This window comes from Phyllobates terribilis, unplaced genomic scaffold (assembly GCF_046119375.1).
Source record: "Phyllobates terribilis strain yellow unplaced genomic scaffold, ASM4611937v1 Scaffold_3__8_contigs__length_932513732, whole genome shotgun sequence".
NCBI lineage: Eukaryota > Metazoa > Chordata > Amphibia > Anura > Dendrobatidae > Phyllobates > Phyllobates terribilis.
The window spans coordinates 834946739-834966172 of record NW_027362763.1 but is presented as its reverse complement, the minus strand read 5'-3'; the positions used below and the strand labels follow the sequence as shown (position 1 = coordinate 834966172).

The 19434-nt window shown below is 43.6% G+C and overlaps 1 protein-coding gene and 1 long non-coding RNA gene across 3 annotated transcripts in view; one reads left to right on the top strand and one right to left on the bottom strand.

Moving 5' to 3' along the window:
• Positions 1–7538: 7538 nt before the first annotated feature.
• Positions 7539–11467, bottom strand: LOC141257641 (uncharacterized). Of its 2 annotated transcripts, none has more exons than XR_012318094.1 (6): positions 11043–11467; positions 8273–8596; positions 8078–8192; positions 7889–7997; positions 7712–7810; positions 7539–7636 (listed from the first exon to the last, which is right to left on the bottom strand). It is a non-coding gene; the product is annotated as an uncharacterized lncRNA (long non-coding RNA). The 2 variants fall into 2 exon arrangements; XR_012318095.1 differs by having other exon boundaries at positions 11065–11467.
• XRN2 (5'-3' exoribonuclease 2) overlaps positions 11124–19434 on the top strand; it is an 83879-nt gene continuing 75568 nt past the window's right edge. The window contains exon 1 of the mRNA XM_073672450.1: positions 11124–11481. Within this exon, the coding sequence (XP_073528551.1) occupies positions 11407–11481 (75 nt within the window). The 5' untranslated portion in view covers positions 11124–11406. The remainder of the gene's footprint in view (positions 11482–19434) is intronic.

The window sequence follows — 19434 nt, the reverse complement described above, 5'->3', positions numbered from 1 at the left end:
ATTTTTTTCTTCCACATTCCAAAAATTCCTGTGAAGCACCTGAAGGGTTAATAAAGTTCTTGTATGTGGTTTTGAGCACCTTGAGGGGTGCAGTTTTTAGAATAGTGTCACTTTTGGGTATTTTCTGTCATAAAGACCTCTCAAAGTGACTTCAAATGTGATGTGGTCCCTAAAAAAATGGTTTTGTAAATTTTTTTGGAAAAATGAGAAATCGCTGGTCAACTTTTAACCCTTATAGCTCCCTAACAAAAAAAAATTTTGGTTCCAAAATTGTGCTGATGTAAAGTACACATGTGGGAAATGTTATTTATTAACTCTTTTGTGTGACATATCTAATTTAAGGGCATAAAAATTCAAATTTTGAAAATTGCAAAATTTTCTACATTTTCGCCAAATTTCCATTTTTTTCACAAATAAACGCAAGTGATATAGAAGAAATTTTACTACAATCATGAAGTACAATATGTCACGAAAAAACAATCTCAGAATCAGGGGGATCCGTTGAAGCGTTCCAGAGTAATTACCTCATAAAGTCACAGTGGTCAGAATTGTAAAAATTGGCCCGGTCATTAACGTGCAAACCACCCTGGGGGGTAAAGGGGTTAACAATGTATAGAGTGTATTTCTGATTCATTTAATGTTAGCTTCATTAAAAAAAATGTGCTTTTCTTTTAAAAATAATGACATTTGTAAATGACCCCAAACTTTTGAACGGTAGTGTATATTTAATATTTAATGGTGTGTATGCCATATTCTTTTTATAAGTTTGGGATGCTTACAGTGAATGATGGGTTAACTAACAGATCACAGAAACCTGCAGAAGCTAATTATAGAATACACAGCAGCTTGCAAATAATAGAAATCACAGGAGTCTGAGGAGATAGTGGCAATCTTGATACATGAGGCAAATTGTGACAACGGTGGGTGTGGACCTACTGGCCAGACTTATCCTGTAGGGGCATAACTAAGTGATTACCTGGTCTTCACTAGAGCCTCTGATGGGGAGGACTTTAACCCTGGTGGGTGTGAACCCACTGTTCACCGGCCGGACTTACTTTGAAGGGGTGTAAGTAAATGACTACCGGGTATTTGCTAGAGCCTCTAATAGTGAGCATAGGCTTTGCCTCAGGTAGTCACCAGGTACCACTCCAAGGCAATACTTGGGTCTGCAGCAGCTGACAGGAGGGTCGGAGGTATGGGTGCGAGGTACAGAACGGCGTGACAGTTGTTTAGTCAGACAGTTCAAGGTCAAGGCAGGCAGCACAGGTTTAATACACGTAGCTAGGATCTGGAGCAGAGAGGTCAAACAGGACGGGTCGTTAATGAGACACACGGACTGGTGGTATCAGAATAGGAACCAATTTTCGAGTGAGGAATGGTAGGAGGTGCTGTCAATTATAGGCCATGTTGGCATGGGATAGGCCAGGGAACTTAATCTCTGCAGGACACAGCAGGGTTAAATTCCGTCAGAGACCAGCCTCGTCCCCTTAAGGCTATATAGAAGTCATATGCAGATGCAGCAGTGCTGCATGAAGTAGACTCAGCAAGATGGCCAGACATGAGGAGAAACCACCACATGGTGAGCAGAGCAGCACTGTGGAGGCATGCAAGTCACCGCCATGACAAATATATGCTTGGGCCTTTAGGGTAGTCACTAGGTGCCACTCAAGGGCAGTGCCTGAACCTGCAACAGCTGATTAACGGGTCAAAGGAAAAAATACAAAACACAGAGGGGGAAGAGAGTCAGAAAGTCCGAGGGCGCAGTGGGCAGCAGAGGTTCAAAATACGAAGTCGGGGTCAGGAGCGGAGACATCAGACTGAACCAGTAAACAAGCTGGATCGGTAACAGGAGAGTCAATAAAATAAAACACCTTCACAGTAAACTAGTAACTAACTGCAATTAGGATCTAAGCTCAGGCAAGGTGTGGAGGGAGGAGCTGCCTAATATATCCACTGCTGGCAGCGGATAGGCCAGGGAAGCAAAACTCTGTAAAATACAGTGGTTTTAAATTTCTGCAGCGTCGGGCCATGCCTCTCTATAGCCGGGTAGAGACTCTCCCGCAACAGGAGGATGTAGCAGTGCTGGAAGTGTTCCACAAGGTAGCTCAGCGAGATGGTCTCCCACTGAGAGGAGCAGAGCTGTGCACGCAGTGAGTAGGACGGCACTTACCAACCGTGTATGTCACCGGCATGACACAACTGAACACATTACAGTATTAATCACAGAGACACTGGGCCGCTTGTAAGACCTGAAGGAGCACAACAAAGAGCATAGGGGAAGAGAGTGGAGCTCTGCCTTGAAGATGAGATAAGTGCGTTACATTCAGACTTTGTAAAGAAAACATGAGTGAAATGACTACAGTCATGGCCAAACGTGTTGACACCCTTGATATTGCAGCTACAGAACATGTAAGTCTTAACACATTGATTATTGGCTGTCAGTAAATGTTGCATTCATATTTTGAATGCTTATATATTCGTGGGCTCTCTGAATGGGTTCGGTTTCAGGCTGTCATGCAGCATTTAAAGCGCAACTGTCGGCAGGATTGTGCTTAGTAAGCTACACACACTGTCAGGTGGGCGCCTTTACACAGAGTCAAATGATACCTTTGTTGATGAAATACGTGCTGTGGTTCTTTTATAATCTTTATTTTCATTTCTGACATAATGATATGCTCATGCTTCGGGGCAGCCTGTGGGGAGGTGCTTTAACTGGTGACCTGCTTACTATTCAGTCACCTGCCTTCAGTCACCTGCCTACTATTTTAAATGCTACTTGTGTAATTGTATTCCAAACCTGAAATTTACATACAGCAGAACGGCACCGCCAGCAGTGACAGAAGGTGTGGTAGGTGACCATAGTTCCGTCCTCTGATGGCGTCCTATTTCAGGGGTCATGATAGAAGCTGAAGTGAGTGCTGGGCTCAATGATGAGCCAAGATCTCAATCTGTGCATGCATCGGCGCCATTTTACTGAGGCCTTCAACCAGATTACTCTGCAGCAAGCGCCGTCCTCTGCTAGCACAGCGCCGGCGCTAAATTTTAAACCGTATGAAGATACAAACACCAGAGGCTGCTGAGGGGCCGTGGCAGGGACGAAGACTCTACCCACAGCCCCTCCACTATGCACTAACAGCTTATCACACTCAGACTTCTAACGATTATTAAAAAAAACTATGGATTTCTACAGTGAAGTGTACCTTTTAAGTCACTATAACAGCACCTTTATGCCCTTACCTTTAGTTTAATATGCCTGATCCTGATGACAGGTTCTCGTCAAATTTATTTTATTTAAATTTTATGTGATATACCAAAGTATCAAGTATTTGTGAAGTGGAAAGGATACATGGTTTTATAAATATTTTAAAAGTATAAATATTTAAATTGTGATGTGCATTTGTATTCAGCCCCACTGAGTCAATACTTTGTAGGACCACCTTTCGCTGCAATTACTGCAGTAGGTCTTTTGGGGTATGTCTCTACCAGCTTAGCTCATATAGAAGCTGAGATTTTTTACTATTCTTCTTTACAAACTAGCTCTAGCTCAGTGAGATTGAATGGAGAAGGCCCCGTCACACTAAGTGACGCTACAGCGATCCCGACAACGATACGACTTGTCACGGATCGTTGCTGCGTCGCTATGTGGTCGCTGGTGAGATGTCAAACAGTCAGATCTTCCCAACGACGCAGCAGCGATGCGGCGACCCGTAACGATCTGTATAACGATGCACGCCTATGTGTTTCTGAGTCTGAGTCGTCAACAAGGTTGTTGGTAAGGTGTCAAACACAGCGATGCATGCTACCCAGCGGGGCCTCAACGATCAAAAAAATGTCCAGACCATTCCGACACGACCAGCGATCTCACAGCAGGGGCCTGGTCGCTGCTAAGTGTCAAACGTAGCGAGATCGCTACTGAGGTCGCTGTTGCGTCACAAAACTCTCGCTTAGTGTGACTTGGCCTTAGGACAGAATTTGTTGATTAGGACCAGAGGACGTAGTAGAGACATAAAAGGAATTAGAAAATTTTAGTGTAGGATGTAGTTTTAGACTGAAAGTGACCAGATATATTTGAATAATTTGGATTGGGCTGAGGAACTTTAAGAGACAACATTTTGCAATGAGTCTTTAAACAGATTTTTTTTTTGTGGAAAAAGAAACCAGGAGCGATGTTGAGAAGAGGTTCACAGTGTTTGTCCTCACTTTTGCTTTTGCTGTGCAAATTGGATTGCACCTCAGTCCAGTAAGTCCTGAGAAACGCTGTTTACAGATGGAAGTAAGTTTTTAGCCGCAATTATCAGAGGAAGACAAGGTTCACGACCATACACTGTAACTAATGGAAATTTCCCATAAGACTCAAACTGAATTGTTGTGGGCAAATTTAGCCCAAGAAAGCAAATCTGACCAATTATTTGGATGGGTGTTAGCGAAAATTTGTAAATATTGCTCCATGGACTGATTGATTCGCTCAGTCTGCCCACTAGTTTGGGGGTGGTAAGCTGAAAAGAAGTCCAAAGACATTTTTAATTCCTTGCAGAGCGCCCTCCAGAACCTGGAAACAAATTTCACACAATTTTCAAAGACTTTCCAAGCTGGGAGACAGTGGAATCGGACATTTGCTTTGAAAAATACTTGGGTTAACTGGAGTAGAAGCAAGTCCTGATAAAGGATAGAATATCTTCAAGACACGGTCCACTACAACCCAGGTGTTAGGGAACCTTTGCATTTCAAGAAGGTCTGTACCAAAGTTCTTGGAAATGTCAGTCAGGGGCTCTTTTGGAATAGAAAGAGGATTGAGAGGTGCTTGATGTTAGCATTTGAAGTGCAAGATGCTACAAATTCTTTGACATTTTGTTTCCGATTGGGCCAATGGTGGAAATGAAAAAGGAGATCAACAGTTTGTTTAACTCCTGGGTGACCAGAGAAAGATTGGGCCAGACATAGGACTTTCTAGCTGAGATCTCTTTATACCAGAAAACGACTTTTAGGTGGAGAATTGGAATAAGCATAGCTGGTAGCAAGGATACGTTCAGGTTGAATTACATGTGAGCTTGCATCTTTAGATGCATCACATGGGTCAAAGGTCCTGGATAAGGCAGGACAGTAGGTGAGGATGAAGTCATAACTTGGGAGACGATCGAAGTTACGGGCTAATCAAAGATATTCCAGATTTATGTGGGCAGTATAGATGGTCACCAGGAACTACCTTCAAGTAGGTGTCGCCATTCCTCAAGGGCTAATTTTAGAGCTTACAGCTCATGGTCATTAATGGGATAATTCTGTTCTGCTGGAGAAAAATCCACAGGGATGATTTCTAGATCCAGATGAATTTTGTGAGTGAATGAATTGCTCCTACACCAAAGGCTATTTCTATTTCAAGGAAGAACGGTCAGTGACCATCAGGATGGTGTAGGACAGAAGCAGTGGAAAAACTAAGCTTAAAAGGGTTGTCCAATACCTATAATGCCCTTTATAAATATCTATCTTTATCCCCTAACCACTTTTGTAATTTGCATTATTATACAAATCCCTATCCTGTTAAGCCCATATATGCTTTGTTCATTACTTCCTGTGTCCTTTCATTACGTAGACCAGTAGGATCCGGACAGTTGATTATGTAGGACACGCTAGAAGCCACGGAACCAGGAGGGAAGATGAAGAGGATAATGGCAAGTCTGAAGCAGCACACTGACGTGACATACAGTTAGGTCCATATATATTAGGACAGAGACAACATTTTTCTAATTTTAGTTCTAGATATTACCACAATGAATTTTAAACAAAACAATTCAGATGCCGTTGAAGTTCAGACTTTCAGCTTTCATTTGAGGGTATCCACATTAAAATTGGATGAAGGGTTTAGGAGTTTCAGCTCCTTAACATGTGCCACCCTGTTTTTAAAGGGACAAAAAGTAATTGGACAGATTAAATAATTGTAAATAAAATGTTCATTTCTAGTACTTGGTTGAAAACCCTTTGTTGGCAATGACTGCCTGAAGTCTTGAACTCATGGACATCACCAGACGCTGTGTTTCCTCCTTTTTGATGCTCTGCCAGGCCTTCACTGCAGTGGTTTTCAGTTGCTGTTTGTTTGTGGGCCTTTGTGTCTGAAGTTTAGTCTTTAACAAGTGAAATGCATGCTCAATTGGGTTGAGATCAGGTGACTGACTTGGCCATTCAATAATATTCCACTTCTTTGCTTTAATAAACTCCTGGGTTGCTTTGGCTTTATGTTTTGGGTTATTTCTTGCATGTCTACCATCTTAGACCTCAGTTCGCATTGCTTGGTTTTTTGTCTTGTTTGCATTCTGTGCAATTTAAGGGTGTGGCATCCCCTTTGTTGAGCTGATTGGTATATATGTAGCTTACCACGGGCCTAGGTGGTCTGGAGTTGGGACCCGGCCCTATTTGTCTACCCTTTTATATGCATTACTTCAACTTTGATATACAGTAAGGTTTTTAATATAGGCAGTATAGGTACCGTCCCAATTTAGGGTCACCTTGCCGCTGGTGGGACGGCATGTATACTTTTTTTGATCAAAAATAGTTCACTAAGTACCCTATATTTATTATGCAACTTTGCTTTACATTTATATATAATGATGGTAGGGTATGAGATATATTTTTGTCTTTTGTAGGTTTTGCTTCTTTTTGCTAGTGTGAACATGCTCCTATTTCTTGCATGTCTACCATCTTAGACCTCAGTTCACATTGCTTGATGTTTTGGGTTATTGTCCATCTGTAGTATGAAACGACGACCAATCAGTTTGGCTGCATTTGGCTGAATCTGAGCACACAGTATGGCTCTGAATACATCAGAATTCATTCGGCTGCTTCTGTCCTGTGTCACATCATCAATAAACACTAGTGACCCAGTGCCACTGGCAGCCATGCATGCCCAAGCCATCACACTGCCTCCGCCGTGTTTTACAGATGATGTGGTATGCTTTGGATCATGAGCGTAAAACCTGTCAGTCAAGGAGGAGGCGGCGCTGTGCAACCACTAGAGCTGGAGTGACAGAGGATTCAGATCTTTATATAGCGCTTCTGCTTCATTTGCATATAAATGCAAATGCTGATTTATGAGTAATGGAGGAAAGGACTGGCTGGACTTATCTTTGAAAGAGATACATGGGCATATAATAGTTTGGGGGATAAAATCCTGCTGACAGATTCCCTTTAATAAAACAGTCTGTAATAGCACCAATACAAGTAGGAGTATAATTCGCGCTTGGGTAGTGGGAAAAGGGAAATAAGGGAGATACCAATGTGAAGGCGTTACTAAGGACTAGTCGTAGATTGGATAAAAATTAAATGAGCTTTATTTGGAATAAATAGATAAAAAGTATTAAAAACAGTTAAAAGTTGATGAAGTCTCCGAACCAGAGGACAGTATATCTTAGAGAATAGAAGTGACTTATTTTGATAGAAGATGATCCTTAACGTGGTCCAGAGGTATAAAACCTGTGGAAAAGGGTAAGGGGGGTTAGATTAGTGGGATTCTTTAATAAGGTCTAGATGAGATAGATGGTAACCAATGTACATGTTATAGGGTCCTTGTTCTTATTTCTGCACTGGTGGATAAGTACCATGGACTATGGACTGCTAGGTAGGTGGTCTTATTCCGTGGTGGGAGAACCTACGGGGTAAAGTAATAGGTATGGAGGATAAATAAAAATAGAGAGGTGCTGTAAAGTAAATAGAATGAATGTACCTATTGTAATCCGGGCGGATATTAGTTTCGGGTAAGAAGAGGTCCAGGGGCTCTGGGCTTCCTGTAGAACTAGGGTCTTCAATTATCACTTTATTCTACCTACGGTGCGAAGGTAGAGAGTAGGTAAAAAACGATTTTTGCCCTGGTGGGGGCTATAATTAGGTAGTGAATTGTTACCTGATGATGCAGGTGTGCTCCAGTAGGTGACCTGTAGCAGTCAAGGGGAGGTCTGGTGGGTCTCATACAGTGGTGGCCCTGTACGTCCTGATGGTTATGACAAATATACCTGTAGTGAGGTAAGTCACATGGGTCAGGTGAAGCAAGATGTCAACCAAGTCAAGGTAGGAGAATCCTTAATAGGTATACCTTGTCAGTGGAGTTTGTTTATGGCACGGTGGTTCCCCTAGGTCCTAGAGCCGGTCGGTGCCAGATAGGAGAATTAAATGGTAGGGGTAGCCTCTATGTATAGATAGGCCTGGTTCTAGGAGAGAACCGGCCGGTTAATCAATATAGGGTAAAGCTGTGTATGTTGACGGAGCAGCGCAACGTCCAATTACTCACAGTTGGAGAGGTCTCCGTGGATCTAAATAGGACAGTAGTCCCAGGGTCGGTGGCGTTCTGTCGGCAGGTACCGTGACTGGTATCCGGAGCGAGAGCGGAGTCCCGGCCGGTGACTTCCGCTTCTCGCGTGATCTCGGATAGGGAAAGCGCGCACTTCCTGCAGAAAGCGCGCGAGACTTGTGTGATGCGCTAACACGTAACACACAGGATGCAGCGGTCTCTTAGCGCTAGGGTGAGCTGGGATAGGACGGGTCTGTAATAGCATTTTGTAATGTTCACAGCAAACGATGGGCCAAGTTGGATGATTTTTAGAAATCACAGGAGCTTGGAAAGATAAGAGCAGAGTAGTCTCTAAATGTCAGTTCATAATGCATATGGCAAATGATGGGATAACAGAATAACAGAAGTCTTTGGTAAGGGCACCCCCACATATCATATACATCGGTATATAACTCCCACCCCCACACATCATATACATCAGTATATAATGCCCACAAATCATATACATCAGTATATAACGCCCACACATCATATACATCAGTATATAACGCCCATCCCCCCACACATCATATACATCAGTATATAACTCCCACCCCCACACATCATATACATCAGTATATAACGCCCACACATCATATACATCGGTATATAACGCCCACGCATCATATACATCGGTATATAACGCCCACGCATCATATACATCGGTATATAACGCCCACGCATCATATACATCGGTATATAACGCCCACGCATCATATACATCGGTATATAACGCCCACCCCCACACATCATATACATCGGTATATAACGCCCACCCCCACACATCATATACATCAGTATATAACTCCCACCCCCACACATCATATACATCAGTATATAACTCCCACCCCCCACACATCATATACATCAGTATATAACGCCCACACATCATATACAGTACAGACCAAAAGTTTGGACACACCTTCTCATTTAAAGATTTTTCAGTATTTTCATGACTATGAAAATTGTACATTTACACTGAAGGCATCAAAACTATGAATTAACACATGTGGAATTATATACTTAACAAAAAAAAGTGTGAAACAACTGAAAATATGTCTTATATTCTAGGTTCTTCAAAGTAGCCACCTTTTGCTTTTGATGACTGCTTTGCACACTCTTGGCATTCTCTTGATGAGCTTCAAGAGGTAGTCACCGGAAATGGTTTTCACTTCACAGGTGTTCCCTGTCAGGTTTAATAAGTGGGATTTCTTGCCTTATAAATGGGGTTGGGACCATCAGTTGTGTTGTGCGGAAGTCTGGTGGATACACAGCTGATAGTCCTACTGAATAGACTGTTAGCTGCTTTTTTCTTTCCATAATACAAATTCTAAGTAAAGAAAAATGAGTGGCCATCATTACTTTAAGAAATGAAGGTCAGTCAGTCCGAAAAATTGGGAAAACTTTGACTGTCCCCAAGTGCAGTTGCAAAAACCATCAAGCGCTACAAAGAAACTGGTTCACATGAGTACCGCCCCAGGAAAGGAAGACCTAGAATCACCTCTGCTTCTGAGGATAAGTTTATCCGAGTCACCAGCCTCAGAAATCGCAGGTTAACAGCAGCTCAGATTAGAGACCAGGTCAATGCCACACAGATTTCAAGCAGCAGACACATCTTTCAAACAACTGTTAAGAGGAGACTTTGTGCAGCAGACCTTCATGGTAAAATAGCTGCTAGGAAACCACTGCTAAGGACAGGCAACAAGCAGAAGAGACTTGTTTGGGCTAAAGAACACAATGAATGGACATTAGACCAGTGGAAATCTGTGCTTTGGTCTGATGAGTCCAAATTTGAGATCTTTGGTTCCAACCACCGTGTCTTTGTGCGACGCAGAAAAGGTGAATGGATGGACTCTACATGCCTGGTTCCCACCGTGAAGCATGGAGGAGGAGGTGTGATGGTGTGGGGGTGCTTTGCTGGTGACATTGTTGGGAATTTATTCAAAATTGAGGGCATACTGAACCAGCATGGCTACCACAGCATCTTGCAGCGGCATGCTATTCCATCCGATTTGCGTTTAGTTGGACCATCATTTATTTTTCAACAGGACAATGACCCCAAACACACCTCCAGGCTGTGTAAGGGCTATTTGACCAAGAAGGAGAGTCATGGGGTGCTACGCCAGATGACCTGGCCTCTACAGTCACCAGACCTGAACCCAATCAAGATGGTTTGGGGTGAGCTGGACCGCAGAGTGAAGGCAAAAGGGCCAACAAGTGCTAAGCATCTCTGGGAACTCCTTCAAGATTGTTGGAAGACCATTTCCGGTGACTACCTCTTGAAGCTCATCAAGAGAATGCCAAGAGTGTGCAAAGCAGTCATTAAAGCAAAAGGTGGCTACTTTGAAGAACCTAGAATATAAGACATATTTTCAGTTGTTTCACACTTTTTTGTTAAGTATATAATTCCACATGTGTTAATTCATAGTTTTGATGCCTTCAGTGTGAATGCACAATTTTCAAAGTCATGAAAATACAGAAAAATCTTTAAATGAGAAGGTGTGTCCAAACTTTTGGTCTGTACTGTACATCAGTATATAACTCCCACCCCCCACACATCATATACATCAGTATTGAAATCCCACACATCATATACATCAGTATTTAACTCCCACCCCCACACATCATATACATCAGTATATAACGCCCACCCCCACACATCATATACATCAGTATATAACGCCCACCCCCCCTTACGTCCTATATTAGTATATAAAGCCCACCCCCATACATCAGCCTGTAAGTACGCCCACCCCCATGAGCGGTTCTGCGCGCACTCTGCAGGCAGCAGCACGGCTTGTCACATGACACTATGGGGGCGGAGTCATACACGACTCGGACTGTGGACACGTGTGATGTCAGGGCCCGGCCGCAGCCTGCATCCCGCGTGTACAGTGGAGCGGCCGTGAACTCCTAGCTTTGCCATCACACTGCTGTGTACGCGGGATACGAGCAGTGGGAGGAGCCACAACTGGGCTCTGTAGACCCGCCCCTTACAAATAGAAAGCGGAAGTGGGGCCTCTTGTCAGCTCCGCCACTTCCTGTGTGAGTGCGTAACGCGTGTGCGCCTCGGCCTGTCTGTGTCCTGCAGTAACATGGGAGTACCGGCGTTCTTCAGATGGCTCAGCCGCAAATATCCGTCCATTGTCGTGCACTGCGTGGAGGAGAAGGTCAGTGATGGCGCCCCGCGTCCTCTGTGTACAGCCCGGCCTGTGCCTCTCACAAGCCTCCGTTGTCACAGCGGTGTCCGGCGGCGTCGTGCTGTGTACCGGGCCCACTCACAGCTGCCGTCACGTACACGTCTCATTATCCCGGCCCTTATTTCAGTGGCGCCAGAAGTGTCCGGCAGCCGCTTGTCTCCCGCAGGGCTAATAACAGCCGTCCTCTGTCAGACACACGGTCTATCCTTTCTATAGGGCAGGGGACTGCCCGCTGAGACCACCGGAGACCCCTGGCTCAGTGCTGTGCTGCACAGTCTGCCTCCCTCCAGTCACCGTCAATTTCCAGAAGTCCCGCATCCAACCTCAGGATCGCTGGTGGTCCCAGTAAAATGTGTTTATTGACCACCTGCAATTGGTTCCACTCCATTGGTTCTGTTTTTAATTCGCTGCCCCTCAGTTTCAAAATTATGCCCACTCCCTGGAAATAAAGATGCAAAAATTCCCTACAACCAACTGAGCATAATATTCCATGGTACTGCTCAGTGGGCATTTGCTTTCTCTCTGACACTGGCCAATCAAAACACAACCATGTCATACAGGTGGAAAAAGCAAATGCCCACCGAGGTTACAGCTGCAGCCGCTACATCTGGTGCCTATCAGCACAGGAGAAAAGCAGTGCAGTGTGTCACTTAGAACACCGTCCGGTCCGGCTCTTCACCACCGCTTGTCTCCTGTTCTCTGCCCTCCAACAGCAGGAAGGGACGCCGCAACTTCGGAGTAAGAACAGAGCCAGGCTGCTGCTGTGATTTCTCCCCTCTAATACAACCATGTTTTGGTCGGCTAGCATCATAGTGACAAAGAAATCACCCAGATGGTTGAATGAAAAATTTGCTCCCTTTTTTTTTTTTAAACTATTACCGGGGAGTATTAAAGAAAAACTGTTCCAGAATTAGTGGAGCCACGTCAATAAACACATCATAGTCCTCTCTTGATTACAACTACCTCCTCTTCAGCTTTGCTTCCATCTCAGACAGCCAGTGTGGATGGAGTGGAGTAAAGCAGAGCTGACTGCACTGACAGCTACAACTGTAGATATGTTTGTAATGAGACAAAGTTCAGCTCTGCTGTACTGTTTAGTTATAATCACACACAGCTCTGCAGTGAGAGCAGCCATTACACATCACACTAGTAATGACCCCTTTCATTTAAAATAAGCTCTGGAACTAGCTTCTCATGTAGGTTAGTGTCCGGCCCAGTCCTGAACAACTTATTTACATGTTAAGAATTACTTGGATTGAATAAGACATTGGCTCGTAGATATAAAGTTGAATAAAATGATACTTTGATAAGATATGCATGCCCATATGGATGGCTTAGGAGGGTTGAACCTACTGACTGATTCCCTTTTGGGCCAAAGTCAGTCTTAGGCTGTGTTCATACACGTTGTGTTTTGCTGCGTATTTTGCAGCAGATTTTTATGCAAATTTTCAGCTGCATCTAGCAGTACCAGCAAAATCTGTGAGAAACCAGAATTCTCTGTTCACACATGTTGCTTTTTGTTTGCTGCATATTTTCTGCCTTGATTGTGTATTTGGAAAATAGAGCATGTCACTTCTTTCAGAGTTTCTGCAGCAGAAAACGCACCTGCGTTTTTGCTGCACATTTTAACCCATAGGAAGTAAAGGGTGGTCAAAAATACGCAGCAAATACGTTTTTTATGCAGCTGTTTTCCTGCCAGAAAACAAGTTAGCAGCAGATTTGCAGCAGAAAAAAACATGTGTGTGAACATAGCCTTGAAGTACTTTCCCACCAGCAGTGTTTGTTCAGGTTTTCACACAGCTGAATTTCCGCTTGAATCCCACACCTCAGCTCACTTGTGTTTTTCCTTGCACTTTTATGTGTTTTGTCTCTTTAGTATGTTAGATTAGATATGCAAAGATAAAGATATGGGATAGATAGAAATACACTGCTCAAAAAAACAAAGGGAACACTTAAACAATACAATGTAACTCCAAGTCAATAACACTGCTGTGAAATCTACCTGTCCAGTTATGAAGCAACACTGATTGTGAATCAATTTCTCCTGCTGTTGTGCAAATGGAACAGACAACAGGTAGAAATGATAGGCAATTAGCAAGATACCCCCTATAAAGGATTGGTTCTGCAGGTGGTGACCACAGACCATTTGTCTGTTCTCATCCTTTTTGGCTGTTGTTTTGGTCACTTTTTCATTTTGCCATTTCTCCCACCCCTAGAGGTACAGTAGCATGAGGCGGTGTCTACAGTACAACCCACAGAAGTTGCTCAGGTAGTGCAGTTCATCCAGGATGGCACATCAGTGGTAGCTGTGTCTGTCAGCACAGTGTCCAGAGCATGGAGTAGATACCAGGAGATGTGTAAGGAGCCATAGGAGCGCAACAACCCAGCAGCAGGACCATTACCTCTTCCTTTGTGCAAGGAGGAGCACTGTCAAAGCCCTGCAAAATGACCTGCAGCAGGCCACAAATGTGCATGTGTCTGCACAAATGGTTAGAAACCGACTCCATGAGGGTGGGATGAGGGCCCAATGTCCTCAGATGGGGGTTGTGCTCACAGCCCAACACCGTGCAGGACTTTTGGCATTTGTCACAGAACACCAGAATTGGCAAAGTCGCCACTGGTGCTCTGTGCTCTTTACAGATGAAAGCAGGTTCACACTGAGCACATGTGACAGAGTCTGGAGACACCATGGAGAACGATCTGCTGCCTGCAACATCCTTCAGCATGACCGGTTTAGCAGTGGGTCAGTAATGGTGTGAGGTGGCATTTCTTTGGAGGCCCGCACAGCCCTCCATGTGCTCGCCAGAGGTAGCCTGACTGCCATTAGGTAACAAGATGAGATCCTCAGACCCCTTGTGAGACCATATGCTGGTGCCGGTTGGCCCTGGGTTCCTCCTAATGCAGGACAATGCCAGACCTCATGTGGCTGGAGTGTGTCAGCAGTTCCTGCAAGATGAAGGCAGTGAAGCTATGGACTGGCCCGCCCATTCCCCAGACCTGAATCCGATTTAGCACATCTGGGACATCATATCTCGTTCCATCCACAAACATCACGTTGCACCACAGACTGTCCAGGAGTTGGCGGATGCTTTAGTCCAGGTCTGGGAGGAGATCCCACAGGAGACCATCCGCAACCTCATCAGGAGCATGCCCAGGCGTTGTAGGAAGGGTCATACAGGCACGTGGAGGCCACACACAATACTGAGCCTCATTTTGACTTGTTTTAAGGACATTACATCAAAGTTGGATCAGCCTGTAGTGTGTTTTTCCACTTTAATTTTGGGGGTGACTCCAAATCCAGGCCTCCATTGGTTAATAAATTTGATTTCCATTGATGATTTTTGTGTGATTTTGTTGTCAGCACATTCAACTATGTACAGAACAAAGTATTCAATGAGAATATTTCATTCATTCAGATCTAGGATGTGTTATTTGAGTGTTCCCTTTATTTTTTTTGAGCAGTGTATATCTGTGAGATATATAATTACTGCTTTGCATGTGTAGTTTACTGTACATGTGAACCTAATGAAAAAAAGTCATTGTCCCCCCGCCCCTCACGCACACTATTTTTAATAACCAGCCAAGGTAAAGCAGTTGACCTATATTATCATGCTGGGAAGAATGTCCATGATTATTGGACCCTTTCCAGCCTAAAACTATCAGCCTGCAGCCGCCCCATAATTGATGCATCACATTAGATGCGCCAATTCTGGCGCTTTGCCTAGATCTTCACATTTGCCCTGGTGCAGTGACAAACAGGGTAATAGTACTTAGGCTTGATGACAGCTGTGATTTGTCAAAAATCACAGCTGCCATCAAACCCTTGGGTTAGGAATGGAGATGTGTCAGACACCCGCATTACTGACCCGGTTATAAAAAATAAACACAGAAAAAAACATTTATTTTAATAGACTCCCCACACTACCCTCGTTCACCAATTTATTGAACAAAAAAAAATCCCGCACAGGTCCGCCGTAATCCAACGAATCTGAAGTGGTCCAGAAAAGGATACCTGAAAAGCAGAAATAAAAACAAGAGACACTCCCTCGTTCACCAATTTATTACCTAAAATGCTCCGATATAGTCCACGTTCCCCGATGTCTCCTACGACTGTAAATAGCAGTAAAGTGTTTTTCTGTGTGTGTGTTTTTCTTACCAGGTTAGTAATGGAGGTATGTGATTACACTAGAGATGGGCGAACCCGAACAGTAAAGTTCGGGTCTGTACCGAACATCGGGTGTTTCCTGCCCTGTCGTGTGTGAGCGCATGAGAAACACCAGCGGCTCTGATCGGCGGTAAGATTTTTAACGCTGATCAGAGCGCTGCGGACTCACCTGTTAGATGACAGCATGTGAGCCAGCAGCTGTGACTGACCGGCGGTAAAAAGTTTACCGCTGGTCAGTCATCGGATGCTGTCGCTGATAACAGCAAGAGCAGACGCCGCTGATGGGAGTAGTCATCAGCCCGGCGCCCGTGCGCCAAGTAAAGAAGAAACAAAGTTAAAAATTAATAAATATTTAATTAAAAATAAAAAAAAACTCTTATAATCACCTTAACGACTAATCCTCTTGTCCTCTGTAAAAAAACAAACAAACCGCATAATACTCACCTAACACCTAATTCCCGAAGCTGTTGTCACCTGTAAAAGAGAAAAAATATAAAACCACCATAATACTCATCTGTCCGTTGTGAAGATAATACATACTGTCCCACGACGATCAGGAGTCACTGATGTGGCTGCTCTACACGACAGCCAGCAACACACTGACACAGGCAGTGTATATTGCTGAGCTGCCATGAGAAAGTTCACAGGAGTTAATCAGCTGATAAATGCTGGTGACCTCACTTAAGGCACCACCGCTGTGTGAGAACTTTCACATGCGGCAGTGCTGTAAGTGAGATGACCAGTGCTCATCAGCTGATTAACTCCTGTGAACTTTCCCACAGCAGTTTAGCGCTAAACACTGCCTGTGTCAATGTGTAGCCGGCTGCTGGGAAGAGCAGTCACACAACTAATGCATCTGCTCTACCAGTGATATGGATTGTCATGGAACAGTATGGATTACGGCAGATAGGTGAGTATTATGGTGGTTTATTATTTTTTCTCTCTTACAGGTGACAATGACTTTGAGGATTAGGTGTTAGGTGAATATTATGGTGTTTTTTTGTTCATTTTTTACAAGGGACAAGAGCTTAAGAGATTAGTTGTTAAGGTGAGTATACATTTTTTTATTTCAATATTTATTAATTGTAACTTTTTTTTTTTCCTCTTTACTTGGAGTACAGGCGTCGGCTGATGACTTCTCCCATCAGCAGCGCCTGCTCTCGCTGTTATCAGTGACAGCAGGCATAGGCTGATGAGAGTAATACTCTCATCAACTGATGCCTGTGACCAGCAGTAAGCTTTTTACTGCCTCTTACCGCTGCGGGCTCATGCTGACAGCGTGAGCTCGCAGCCCTCTGACCAGCGGTAACTATCTTACCGTCAATGAGAGCCCGTGTTTCCCAAGCCGTCACGCAGATGGCAGCATGGGAAACCATGGATGTTCGGGCCCCCCATTCATACAGGTGGGGTTTCGGTACCGTTCTTCTACCCCAACCAAACTTTTTTAGATGTTCGGCTGAACCCACCTGACCCGAACATTCACGCGTTCGCCCATCACTAATAGAGACCTCTCCATTACTAACCCCAGGACTTGATGCCAGCTGTGATTTTTGACATATCACAGCTGTCATTAACCACAACTACCATTACCCCGATTGCCACCGCACCAGGGCAATCGAGAAGAGGTGGGCAACGCACCAGAATTGGTGCATCTAATGGACGTGACAATTCTGGGGTGGCTGTGGGCTTGTATGTTTACGGTGGGAAGGGCCCAATAACAATGGACCGTCCCTGCCTGATCATATAAGCCTACAGCTATCTGCTTTACCTTGGCTGGTAATCAAAAAAGGGGGGACCCCACATCGTTTTTTTCATTTATTAGCTTAATACATGTACAGTAAGCTACACACGCCAAGGCACTAATTATATATCTCACAGATATCTTTCTATCCCATATTTATCTATCTATATCTTTGCACATCTAATCTAAAGAGCCAAAAATGCAAGTGAGTTGAGGTGCGGAATTCATGCGGAAAGCCTGAGCAAACATTGATCTTGGGAACGTATTATAGACATGACTGCAGGGTGAAATTCCCGAAAGCAGGTGTGAACAAAGCCTTAGAGATTTATTGCACTAATTGCTCCAGAATTTTCACGACTTTACATGTTTTATATGCTTTCTGTGTCTTATCTGAGAAAAGGGTGTGGCCTAAATGTGAAATTGTTCACTAAAGTTTTGCTGCAAATTTCTGGCACAAAGTAAATCATCAAGTAGGTGGTGTCAACAATTTAAAGAGGTTGTCAGGTCTTTTGCTAAAAGTCTCTCTATGTGACTGCAGACTCATGAATCCTTACAGCACGCGCACTGCATGCTGTCAGGATCCTCCTGTGTTTGCTGCGAGAGCGGGTGGCCACGTGACCGCAAGTATGCGAATTGCATATGTGCGGTCTTATGCTGACTAGATGCATTCTTGTGGTAACGTGACTGCCCACTCTCACTGCAGACCCCAGATAATCCTGACAGAGCGCAAAAGACTTTAACGTTTAGCAAAACCTCTTTAACATCTTCCATGGATCACTATTATAAATCTGGCACATCTTTATGCCTTATTCAGAACACTCAGTATAGACTGTGGAGATGTTCACGTGTGCATATATTTTTTTTGCACACAAAGTATAAGCAACATGTATAGGTCCTTTTGATGGGAGAAGCTTGAGAAACCACCATCAGTTTAATTTATTTATACATCTGTCAAGTCAGCAGTGTTCCCCATGATTGTGGAGCCTACTGAAACAGACTAAGGGACCTTTTTAAACGCTTAGGAAGCCTTTGCAGGTGTTTGTTAATTGTTCTGATTTACTGAGATAATGACTCTTGTGTTTTCATTGGCTGTAAGCCATTAACATTAACATAAATAAACACTTGAAATAGATCACTCTGTTTGTAACAACTCTATATAATGAGTTTAAGCTTTTGTATTGAAGAATTGAAATAAATTAACTTTTTGAAGATATTCTAATTTAGTGATATGCACCTGTATATAAAAACTCTGTTGGTAAAAACTGACACTGACCAAGCAGTGATGAGTCGTTACGTTTCTTTTTCACATACTGCCATATTTTCAGTATTTTGTATTGGTATATGCCCCATCGTGTGTGTGACAGCCTCGTGAGTTTTCATTATACATTGCTTTCTTCACATAAACCTGAACACCCCGGTAATGAGGTTTTGAGGTTTTGTGTTCGCTTTTTGTGGATGACTCCTGCAGCAATTCAAAGCCAAACATAGTTACTGTGAAGTCGCTAAGATATGCCACATTGTAAAATAATGGTACTGAAGAGTCAGAGCCAGTCGCCTGTGCGCCCTGAAGATAAACTCTAGAACCTTCCATTTTAATAATTTGTTGGTTTTACAATGAATCAGTGTAAGAAGTGAATGTTGGCATTAGGCCAACCGATCACATGAAGAATTCGCTGATCCATCTCTACCTTCTCTGAAATTTGAACGTGACTTTGGTTGTTGCACTGTGTATCTATTTTTCTTGTTCTTCGTCTCATGCTTTTTCCTTCCAATAAACATGCAGATTTTACTAATCTAAGCATGCTTGCTTATGGGGCAGTCAGGAGAGATGAATATAAGTGACCAGCTGATTGTAGGGCCTCTGAGTGCTAAGCAGTGATGACAGTTTGCACTGCACTCATGAATAATCCCTTTAATGTATTTGATCAGTAAAGTATGCTATAATCGATGCAGGTATAGGGAACTGTGTAATAAATAGCTGCATAGACTTGTCATACAATTGAATATTATATTTCTG